General features: G+C 34.2%; 2 protein-coding genes across 2 annotated transcripts; both read left to right on the forward strand.

The window, feature by feature from the left end:
* Positions 1–4,637: 4,637 nt before the first annotated feature.
* Positions 4,638–7,613, forward strand: LOC139854683 (uncharacterized). Its single transcript, XM_071843974.1, has 6 exons — positions 4,638–4,778; positions 4,894–5,036; positions 5,121–5,837; positions 6,027–6,271; positions 6,401–6,776; positions 6,827–7,613. Exons 1-6 carry the CDS (start codon positions 4,638–4,640, stop codon positions 7,611–7,613), a joined length of 2,409 nt encoding a protein of 802 aa, XP_071700075.1.
* Positions 7,614–8,654: 1,041 nt separating this feature from the next.
* LOC139854685 (uncharacterized) lies at positions 8,655–10,522 on the forward strand. Its single transcript, XM_071843975.1, has 4 exons — positions 8,655–9,407; positions 9,663–9,720; positions 10,341–10,398; positions 10,471–10,522. The coding sequence occupies exons 1-4, from the start codon at positions 8,655–8,657 to the stop codon at positions 10,520–10,522; spliced, it is 921 nt and encodes a 306-aa protein (XP_071700076.1).
* Positions 10,523–12,530: the final 2,008 nt, after the last annotated feature.

Here is a 12,530-nt window from a genome sequence, read left to right on the forward strand (position 1 = left end):
TTTATCCATATTACTTAATGATGATAAAACTCTAATTTTCAACTCATATGAGTCATGAAAACATACTTATTGTTAGCCATGACGACCTCGATCAAATTTCGGGACGAAATTTCTTTAACGGGTAGGTACTGTGACGACCCGGAAAAATTTCGACTAAATTTGAACCAAACTCACGATACGATTTCATAATTCTGACATGTTAAGCAAAGTCCGTTATGTTGCATCTAAAAATTTTTGAACTATTTCGTACATTCATTTGACTTCGACCATTCCCGACGATTCACGAACAACTAATTGTAAATAGATACATGCATATTTAATTATATAAATATATTTATGATAATTTGAAATATTATTTGAAATAATATATGATTTAATTGTTGGAAATAGATATGTAAAAATAATATGCGATTTAATGAAAACTATTATAATAAATATATATATAAATATGTATATAAATATTACTTGTAATATATATATATATATATATATATATATATATATATATATATATATATATATATATATATATATATATATATCATATTAAATCTATTTGTTTAAAAATATATAATATATTTATGTAGTAAAACTTGCTATTAAAAAAACTATTTATATATATAGAGAAAGTATATTAAATATAAATAATTTTGAGCTTAATTTGTCAAAGTTTGTATTACTCGGTTGACAGTTCGTTAGCATTCATATAGATTTAACATGAGTTTATGAAGGATTAAAATAAAAGTTGGAGTGTAAATTGATTACGAAGATTTTAGATTTGTTAAAAATATTTTTACCTTTTTAGTTTAAATATTAATACTCCGTACATATTAATTGGGAACAGAAAACAAATAATTAACGAACCTTTTTTGATCAGGTTTCAAACATTTAATGACCAAAATAAATAAATATATTTAATTTAAAAATTTGGGATTTTTCGAAAGACTTTTAGATATTAACTGTTTAGCAATGGACACGACAGTACTATTTGGTAAATAAGTGTTGGTGGAATAGTTCATAAGTGAATATGTTAACTAGTAACTGTGTGCATGTGATCTTTAATATTATTATTTAATATTTAATATTACAATTATTATTTAATATAAAATTCAATACATATATCATTATATATATAGATACATGAAAACGTTCTTCATCAAACCCACAAAAACTTGATCAACCGAAATCATCTGCACTACCTTGTTCATGATCGCCATCCACCTTCACACTCACTTCCTATTTTCACTTCTTCTTCTTTGTTACTTCCTTTCTCCTAGTATCTAACTACTCTTCATGTTTGCTGATTAAACCATTAACCACGATCACTAACTCAAATCATCACCCTAAACAATCATCTTGAAACGAACAGCCATCACCATTCCTTTCGATTTTCTTCTTCTACTTATGGTATATCAAACAATAATATTCTTACTTCTAGTTCAAATCAAACACCATCGAACTACTTATTATCAGTTACTACTGCTACTGCTGTTGTGAGCTTGTCGACCATCACAGATCAACCAAACACCCCAAACATCCATGAACTAATTTACTGCTACAGCAACTGTTTCCTTTATATCTGTTTTTAATCGATCACCTTTTCAACTGCAATTATCACCACAATTGTCCATCACCTTCTACCATCGAGAATCGTCACCATCCCAGTTGGAACACCACCCCCACGATGCCACCACCTTCTCCTTTATCCAGAAACCACCACCACTATCATCTATATTTGTTAATCGTTTTCTGATTGTTGCAGCCCGAACAAAAAAGACACCATAACGACCACCAATACCACCTCTCTATACCTCATCCTCTCTCTCTTTTAATCACCATAGTAAACCATCACCACCATCAAAAACGGCAATCGTGTTCTGTTGTATTATGTTCAAGTCAAGCCAAGAAACAACCAAGTCACCACTACAAAACCTCCACATGATGCTATTTATTTTTCTTGTTTAAACCGAGACCCAACATCACCTATGATCTTTTGTTTTTCATTTCCTAATTCGATCAAAAAACCATCAAACATCTCTATGGATGCTACTGCATAGCTACTATTACCATTTTCATTTATATTATTTGAACAAAACAATTCACAAACCGTTACCATGTTCCGTTTAATGTTGCTGCTACACTTTGTTTCTTGTTTCTTTTCGTTGCAAACCACCACAGAGATTGAGCCACGCTGCTACTGCAGTCTATTTACTAATACTTCCATTTTTATCATAAGTCGTACTACAGCCACATACACCAAATCGTCCACCCTTGTTTCTTCTTCAATAAACTTGAACCATTCTATAACTTGCTGCTAGTTTATGTCCTCTACTGAACACAACTATCATCAATTCAAAAAAAAAAATGAAACCCACGAACACACCATCCACCTGCAACTACTGCATAAATTATCGATTTTTTTGCTTTGAAATTTCTATTTCTATTTCTATCACCTTTTGCTACTGCTGCTACAGATCCTGTTTCTTCTTCTTTCCGTTACAGTAACAATTACATATGATAAAGTGATTGTTGATGTGGACTGCGTATTTGTTTTCTACTTCCACTTCTATTACCAGCTGCAAATGGTCCTACTTTTATTCTGGCCGACAATTGCAAACCCCACTTGTGATTAAATAAATGTGACAGCTTTAGTTCTGTTACGTGCAAACTGAAATCATTCAATTTCTATTTAGGTCGTATCCCTTTGTCTATTATTTGGGCATAGATATTACTGTTGGGCCGAATTAATTCCAAAAACTGCTGGGCCGAGTTAATCCAAGAAACTGTTGGGTCGAGGTCTATTTTATATTATTCTGTTGGGCTTGTTCTAGTTTTTGCGGCTGAATCATTTACCACATGATTTGGAACGTGTTCCATTTTTATACGAAGGGAAGTGATAATCGATGATGACGATCCACGAATGATGATGTTAATTGGTTATGATTATGATCATAATCGATGACAAAACGATGATAGATTAATTATAATGATTAAGGTAGTAGTATGATATTAAGAATCGATATACCGTTACGTTGAAGAAGATGATGAATTTTTGGTAGATAGATAATACGTATTAAATATTTAAACGAAGGAGTAATTACAAGAAAGTATCGACGGTTCAATGGTTAGGGATGTTTATGTGTGTTACTTAACCGAGAGGTCTCGGGTTCGAGCCCGGGCAGGGACACTATATTTTTTTTAGCCTATTCTTGTAAGGTATAATCTTATTATTATTATTATTGTTTCATTATTATTATTATTATTATTATGGATATTATTAGAGTTATTTATATTATTATTATTATTATTATTATTATTATTATTATTATTATTATTATTATTATTATTATTTTTATTATTATTATTATTATTATTTTTATTATTATTATTATTATATAAGTATTATTATCACCATTAACATTATTATCATTATGAGTATAAGTATTATTATTATCATAACTATTAGACATATCATTTTTATTTTTATTTTTTATTATTTTTATGAAATATTATTATTATTATTAATTTTATGAATATTATAATTATTATAATTATATTTATTATTATTATTTTAACATTCAAAATTATTATTTTTAACATTTTTATTATTACTATCATCATTTGTATTACTAACATTACTACTAGCATTATTATTAATATTACAACAAATAATATTTATATAAAATATATTTATACGTATACTAATATTACATACTTCTATATTTTTAATCAAAATGTTACTTTTATATAATAAAATTTAGTAGTACACAAAATATAAAATATTATACACTATAGAATATTCTAAACATTAATATGTAATAATTATAATAAGTAATATATGAATTATTAACATAACAAGTATATTAATATTAATACCTAAACTTGTTATATGTGTTAATATATATAATTGATATAGGTTTGTGAATCTGAGGCCAACCTTACATTGTTCAGTTTCGTCGTATGAATATTTTTACTACAAAATATTGGATTGTGAGTTTCATTTGCTCCCTTTTTAAATGCTTTTGCAATATATATTTTTGGGACTGAGAATACATGCGCTTTAATAAATGTTTGACGAAATAGACACAAGTAATCGAAAACTACATTATATGGTTGGATTATCGAAATCGAATATCGCCCTTCAAGTCTGGTAACCTAAGAATTAGGGAAATGACCCCTAATTGACACGGATCATAAAGATAGATTTATTGGGCCTAACAAACCCCATTCATGTCTATGGATGGCTTTAGTACTTCGAGATTATTTTTATACCGACGTCGATGTCTGTGGGGATATTCTATGCATTATGGTTAATGTTGGTTACCAGGTGTTCAATCCATATGAATGATCTTTATGCAGATGGCTATATGGATGTATGATGTTTATGAGAAATTGAAATATGAAATCTTGTGGTCTATTAAAATTATGGAAATGATTAATTACGATAAACTTATGAACTCACCAACCTTTTGGTTGACAATTTAAAACATGTTTATTCTCAGATATGAAAGAAATCTTCCGTTGTGCATTTGCTCATTTTAGAGATATTACATGGAGTCGTTCATGGCATATTTAGAAGAGTACCTCGCAATGAGACCAAATGTTGATAACTTCGTCCAGATGGATTAGGACGGGGTATGACAAAATTGACGTTACACAATGTTACTATTGTATACATTTTTCCCAAGCATTTAGTTTCCGTTGCTTTAATCAACTGGTCACTGACGGCAACGCGCATATTTCAACAGGTTGTTCAGCCCAGCCTACCGGCAAAAAAGGTGCTTTATGAAAAGGACATCAAGATTATCAGGTCCCTTCCTTCTATTTTACCTAACCCATGTTATGCACATACCATTACAACATAGTTCTAACATTATTGTATGTGATTTTTAGGCGCTCATGTGGCTTACCATGATCAAGGTACACCCTCACACAAATGTTCAAATTGCAATGCAACAATGTGGTATCAAGAAAGGAGTGACAAACAGAAGCAAAGAAACTGACCAACCTTCTCACTTTGTTGTCAAAATAGTAAAGTACTATTACCTCGACTCAAAGACCCTCCTCCGTTGTTGAAAAAACTCCTAGACTACACTCATCCGTTTTGCGGCAAAATTCAGGGAACAAATCAGAATTTACAATGGCATGTTTTGCTTCACATCGTTTGGTGCTAAAATTGACCACTCCATCAACCGTGGAAGAGGGCCATACACATTTCGAATCAGTGGACAAGCGTACCATACAATGGATCCTTTATTACCCCAAGAAGGCAGCCGACCAAAATATGCACAACTATACTTTTATGACACCGATAATGAATCCAGGAATCACTTGTCAGCTTTCCTAGATGCTCATTCCAAAGACCTTCCAGACCAAACAATAACAACAAACCTCATTAATATGCTGGATGAATTTAGCACTGTTGCTCAAGCATTTCGAATGGCCAGGGATTGGTGCGACAACAACACAACAACAGACTTTCAACTCCTACTCATCGGTAACCATACCAACTCGCGCCAATATAACACACCTAATGTAGCTGAAGTAGCTGCTTTGGTGACAGGTGATTTAGGCCACTGTTCTTCGACCCGGGATATCATTGTTAGTAAAAAAAATAGCAAGCCCAAAAGAATATCCGAACTTCATATGCTCTACATGGCATTGCAATATCCTTTGCTATTCCCATATGGCGAAACTGGTTACCATGAACAAATAGCATACCATAATAATACTGGCAGAAGGCAGACTAACCGAGGTTATGTAACAATGAGAGAATTCTATTGCTACAGGATTCAACAACGGGAAAATGAGGGCACCACCCTCCATAGAGGCGGGCGGTTATTCCAATAATATTTAGTAGATGCTTTTAAAGCGGTCGAAGAACAAAGATTAAAATGGGTCTGCGCTCACGAAAATGACCTGCGTATCGACCTATATAATAACATTTTTGACGCTGTTACACGAGGAGATACGAGGGCTTCATCAATTGGAAAAAGAATAGTTTTGCCATCTTCGTATACATGCAGCCCACGTTATATGATCCAAAATTATCAAGATGCTATGGCTTTATGTCGGGAATATGACAACCCCGATTTGTTCATCACCTTCACCTCCAACCCTAGATGGCCAGAAATAGATGGCATGCTCTGCTACATCGAGGGCCAAAAAGCGCCTGACCGCCCCGATATCGTCGCAAGGCTATTTAAACAAAAGCTAGATGAAATCATGCGTGATATAATGAAAGCACACATATTTGGAAAATGCCAAGCAGGTAACTTTTATCCCCCTTATTTATTTTTTATTTTTTTTTACTTACTTTTAGCGTTGTATGTGAATTATATCCATTCAGCCTAACATTTCTCTATATATTAACATTATAAAATCAATATTTTTTTCCCAGGTATATACATCATCGAATTCCAAAAACGTGGTTTGCCTCATGTTCATATGCTCATCTGGTTAACACATGAATATAAATGTAAATCACCATCCGATATTGATGAGCTCATTTCCGCGGAAATACCCTCTCAAATCGAAGATCTAGTCGGCTATAAAGTGGTCACTGAATGCATGTTACATGGACCATGTGGTGGAAATAACATGGACGCACCTTGCATAATTGATCGGAAGTGTTCAAAACATTTCCCCAAACCATATTACGCTGAGACAACGATAGCCGAAGATGGATACGCTAAGTATAGACGCCGCAACAATGGAATAAAAGTCATTAAAGGAAAGGTGACACTTGACGACAGCTTCGTCGTCCCTTACAATCGGTATCTACTCCTCAAATACAATGGCCATATAAATGTCGATGGTGCAACAGATCTAGGGCAATAAAGTACTTATTTAAATACTTAAACAAAGGGCCAGACAGAGCAACTATCGTTATCCAGGAGAATCTCACACGAACTGGTGAATCATCCGTTGAAACAATAATTGAGGTAGACGAAATCAAGAATTACTTGAATTGTCGTTATATATCTCCATATGAGGCTGTATGGCGGATGTTGTCATTCGACATCCACTTTTCACAACCATCAGTGTTAAAGTTATCCTATCATCTACCAAACCATCACACAATCACACTCCATGATTCCAAGAGCCTCCCTGCACTACTACAAAGGGAAAGTATCAAAGAAACGATGTTCACCCAATGGTTTGAGCTTAACAAGCGTGACCCAAATGCACAAAAACTGACTTACGCGAAGATACCTACACATTATGTTTGGAATCAGACTACAAAAACATGGGAACCAAGAAAACAATGGGGTTGCATAGGCCGTATTGTGTATTCACACCCCGCCTCTGGAGAAAGGTACTATCTCAAAATGTTGTTAAACATGGTTAAAGGCCCCCGCTCTTTTGAGGAACTTCGCACACTCGATGGCACAGTGCACAACACCTTTAAAGACACCTGCTTCGCATACGGGCTGATCAATGACAACAAAGAATGGGCAGAAGCAATATCAGAGGCAAGTCTATGGGCGTCAGGGGCTCAACTTCGTGATTTGTTTGTCACGATGTTACTTTTTTATAATGTTAGCCAACCACTCAAACTATGGGAAATTAGCTGGGAAGCATTATCGAATGACATCCTGCATAAAAAATGAATACAATTAAGGTATCCATATATGATTCTCACGGAGGCACAGATTCAAAATTATTGCTTAGCAGAAATACAAATGCTTTTAAACAAAAATGGCAAGGCATTATCAGATTTTCCAGACCTGCCCCAACCAGATCCATCCCTCATAAGCCATCTAGATAACCGTTTAATCCGAGAAGAGTTAAACTATAACATACAAGAGTTGAAGGCCGTCCATGACAGCCTTTACAGCTCTTTGAACCCTGATCAGCTTAAAGTGTACGAAAGCGTTATTGTAGCCGTAAATGCACAAGCAGGCGGCCTATTTTTTGTGTACGGGCCAGGGGGCACGGGGAAAACTTTCTTATACAACACCATCCTTACCAAGTTAAGGTCAGAGCGAATGATTGTACTTGCCGTTGCTTCATCAGGTATTCATACTCTACCTAATCAGTTACCATATTAATTTTTTTACTACCTATACATAACTTCACATTCACTGTTGAATACTTCAAACGTCCACAACATAACACTTATAAAATACAGGAATAGCTTCCTTGCTATTACCAGGTAGCAGGACTGCACACAGTAGATTTGTAATCCCCCTTAAATTGTTGGAAAATAGCACATGCGGTATAAAACAAAACACACATTTGGCGGCACTACTCCATGAAGTTAGACTGATAATATGGGATGAAACTCCAATGACTCAGCGATACGCTTTTGAAGCGTTGGACAAAACATTGCGAGATATTCTGGGCGCTAAAGCCGAAGAAAATAGACGAAAACTCTTTGGAGGTATGACTATTTTACTTGGGGGAGACTTTCGACAGATTTTACCCGTCATACCAAAAGGAAAAAGACAAGAGGTGGTGGAAGCTTGCATCAACCGATCCAACCTATGGAAATTCTGTCAAATTCATACGCTATCACGGATAATGAGAGTGAATAAATACACCAGTGATGGCACGATTGACACTCGCAAGCAATTGTTCAACAAATGGGTCCTAGATATAGGAGATGGTAAACTACCTACGCATGCAAAAGAAGGTGAGGACGAACCAACATGGATCAAATTCCAGAAGAGTTCCTTCTAACCCTGGACCCAAGCCCAATTGAGTCCATTGTTGATGCTATTTTCCCAAAGTTCAGCCTAAAACAAACCAACGAAGATTATTTGCATGAACGCGCAATTTTAACCCCGAGAAATGATGATGTCACTGAGATTAACAAGCAAATCTTTAAACGGCTAAATGGTGAAAAAAAACCCTATAAAAGCTCAGATAAAATTTGCAAAGGTTCCACTTACGCATTAGAGCAACATCAATCATATCCAGTTGAATTTTTAAATAAGTTGAACTTCCTGGGTGTCCCTCCGCACAAGCTCAAACTAAAAATAGGGCAACCTGTCATGCTTTTACGCAACATAAACCCAAGTGCTGGTCTGTGTAATGGAACCCGTTTAATTATAACTGAGTTTCAGAAATTTGTCCTATATGCTAGGGTTATAACCGGCTCACACATAGGAACCATGGCTATTATACCGAGGATAGTCCTCACCTCTACCGAATCCAAATGGTCGTTCATTATGCAAAAGATACAATTTCCCCTAAAACCCTGCTATGCAATAACGATTAACAAAAGCCAGGGTCAAACACTCCAATTTTTAGGTGTTTATTTGCCTAAACCCGTCTTCAGCCACGGTCAACTATATGTCGCTCTTTCAAGGGTAACCAACCCAGATGGCCTCAAAATACTCATAGTGAATGACAACCCTGAAGCGTTGACACACCACAGCCGAAATGTGGTGTACAAGGAAGTTTTCGCAAACATATCTCCGAACATTTAAAGGTCAGCCTATACCAATCATATAATCTGCTATACTAACGTTGTTTGCACCTCTTTCTCTGCAACACAGTTAAAAAAAAAAGGGAAACGTCAAGTCTACCTGACCCTTGGAACAAAAAAGTTTTCAACTACTTATACATATTATATAAATTTAGTTAAATACTTTGGAAGACAATTACCCACCTCTATTTATACCATTAACAGTATCCCTTGACTTTATTTGCAGGTGATCCGTCTCGAATCACTTATTGGCGGGTTAGATGGACTGGGTTCTCCCTTTTTCCGTAACTCTAATATCATCAAATGCCTAATAATTATTCCCACCTGACATTTGTTTTTAACTATAGTCAATTGTCAAAAAAAAAAAAAAAAATGGTTACCTGCGCATTGATATCAGCCTACCCGTGTTCGTTGCATGTTAAATTTATGCATCTTCTACATAGCCTCATCCGGTTAAAGACAGTAAAAAAATAAAAAACAAAAAAGGGGATCGTACAGCCTGCCTCAGGCTTAGAACAGAGATGGAATGGTTTATCCCTTTTTACGTATGTCTAATTTTTTGAAATTATTGAACATCAAATGCCTATTATTTATTCTCATCTGACATTAATTTTTAGGGATAGTCAATTGAAAAAAAAAAGACAGTAAAAAAAACAACGCAAAAAAAAGAAAAAAAAAGGGAATCGTGCAGCCTACCTCTGCTTACATAGCCCCATCCAGTTACAGCCAGTCCAAAAAAAAAAAAAAAAAAAAGAAAAAAGGTAAACGTGCAGCCTGCCTGATCCTTAAAAGAGACAACTTTTCCAACACTTGCACATGCTATGTAAATTTAGATAAATTCTTTAAACGCCAATTACCCGATCCTCATTATAACAATAACATTATTCCCTGACTTTCTTTGCAGGCAATCTGTCTCAGTCCACTAAGTCGCGGGTTACATGGACTGCTTTGTCGCTTTTTATGTACGTGTAAACTTTGAAAATTATTCAACATCAGATGCCTATTACTTATTCACATCTGATATTCATTTGCAGTGCTTTAGAATTCCCAGGATGTGTCGACGAATCAATATTTCGTTGTGATTAGTTACCCCATTTTACATATATCATTGGCGTACATTGTCAATTGTAGAAAAACTTTTGTTACCTGATCATCAATTACAGCCTACACGTGTTCATTGCAGGGTAAATTTATGCATGATCTCCATAGCCGAATCCAGTGGAAGATGTCTATTTAGAATTCCCTTACCGTCCACTGATGCTCCCTACATGCCATTTACAAACATGCCTCCACCACTGGTTTTCTTTACTCCATAGTACTAAACCAACAAAAAACTATTTTCCTTCACGTTTACTATCAATAAATTTATTCAGTTGATACATGACAGTCGATATCTACTTATACTCGATATTACCTGTACCTTGCACTCTCAATTCAATACTTATTATTTGTTGGTTCTGTGTATTGTTGCCTTCCCTTGACGCTGGGTGAAAACAAAAACACCCCCTCATGTTTTGTCATGTTAATCATTATTCAGTTCTTTATCTTACAAACTAAGCTTATTATCCTGAAAATGGGACATTGCCTACTACGTGCAACACACGGGCATTACACACTAGTTATAATTATAATAGATATCCAAATGTGATATATTATTTATTACATTGATTATGGTAAGGAAATGATGAAAATGGAATGACCGGATATGAAATCGGTAAATTTCAAATATTATAAGTATATATATATATATATATATATATATATATATATATATATATATATATATATAACTTTTAACCACAAGTTCCAAATTTTTTTTTATTTATATATATATATATATATATATGTATAGATATATATAAACATGTTAGCTTACAAATTGATGGATAACATTTTTTATTGTTCGATTTGTGTGTCGGTGGTTTTATTTGATTTTTCTCATTTTTTTGGAATTTGTTGTCATTTTATAACTTAGTTTCATAACAACATGGTGTATGTTTGTTACGGAGTATTTCATTTTGGATTATTTTTTTTATTTCATTTTGACTTATATTGACCATCAACAAGTTTGGGAATGTTTATGTGACTGACAATTTTAAGTTTGAAACTATTTGTTGAACATTCTACTTTTATGTTTTCGAGGGGTTGATTTTAGGCGAAATATATTACGATTGGGGGAAAGAAGTAAATTTGGGATTTGCAATCTCTACCCCTCAATAGCACTCTTTTAATACACATTTTCTAATTTACGCGCCGCGAAGCGCGCTAACCATATCACTTGTCACTTGTTAATATCAAAAGAACTAGGTTTTTGACTTTTAGATAAATTTATGAATTAAAGGTCAACAGTTTTGCAATGCTCGTACCAATTCTTTATCGATTGTTCAAAACGATAGTCATTAGTAAACTTAAAATTATCTATTAAAATTGTTTTTACCTATCCCAAACCAATCCCTCGACTCAATACCAATCTCTAAGACCAGTCCCAATCTCAGCTTTGCGGTAACACCTTTTTCTTTAAACTCCGTACTTGGCCTTCTGAAGATACAAAGGGGATATCTTTTATGGGGATAACGGGATAAAACCAAAGTTTTTAGAAAATTTTTAAATAATTAAAAATAACTGATCATTTAAAACAACTAATATTTTTTTTTTGAAAAGCAAAAATATTATTATTATTATATGGAATATTACAATACAAGTCCCTATATGCTTTTATACAATGCTATAAACGAAACGGATCAGCTGAGAAAATATGGAATAATTATCTGAACTTATGATCGGGGGAGACGTAGACTAGATAACACTACGAGGGACGAACTTGCGTAAAAGAACAACAAGCGGGGAAGGAGGGGACAACCGTGCCGATCAAGCGACTACAAAGTTGACACACAACCAACCCATTTAATCTAACCCACATAGGCTATATAGAATAACGAAACCATCCCGATTTGAATTAAGTTATGTTAACCGACGCCTATGCGGTTTGAAGGAGGTGACACGTAAAATGACGGGTTGAGTAGCCATTGATGCCAATCGATAGGTGTTTTCTTCCGTGAACGATTTGAGATCCAGCTAAAGCTTTGAGATTGGA

This window comes from Rutidosis leptorrhynchoides, chromosome 6 (assembly GCF_046630445.1).
Source record: "Rutidosis leptorrhynchoides isolate AG116_Rl617_1_P2 chromosome 6, CSIRO_AGI_Rlap_v1, whole genome shotgun sequence".
NCBI lineage: Eukaryota > Viridiplantae > Streptophyta > Magnoliopsida > Asterales > Asteraceae > Rutidosis > Rutidosis leptorrhynchoides.

Bases quoted from the DNA above. Each gene is read 5' to 3' on its own strand.
- LOC139854683 (XM_071843974.1), top strand. From the start codon at position 4,638: ATGACAAAATTGACGTTACACAATGTTACTATTGTATACATTTTTCCC. The intron at 4,779-4,893 runs GTGCTTTATGAA...TGTGATTTTTAG, and splicing joins CCAGCCTACCGGCAAAAAAG to GCGCTCATGTGGCTTACCAT. The intron at 6,272-6,400 runs GTAACTTTTATC...TTTTTTTCCCAG, and splicing joins ATTTGGAAAATGCCAAGCAG to GTATATACATCATCGAATTC.
- LOC139854685 (XM_071843975.1), top strand. From the start codon at position 8,655: ATGGATCAAATTCCAGAAGAGTTCCTTCTAACCCTGGACCCAAGCCCA. The intron at 9,408-9,662 runs GTTTTCGCAAAC...CTTTATTTGCAG, and splicing joins GAAATGTGGTGTACAAGGAA to GTGATCCGTCTCGAATCACT. The intron at 9,721-10,340 runs GTAACTCTAATA...CTTTCTTTGCAG, and splicing joins ACTGGGTTCTCCCTTTTTCC to GCAATCTGTCTCAGTCCACT.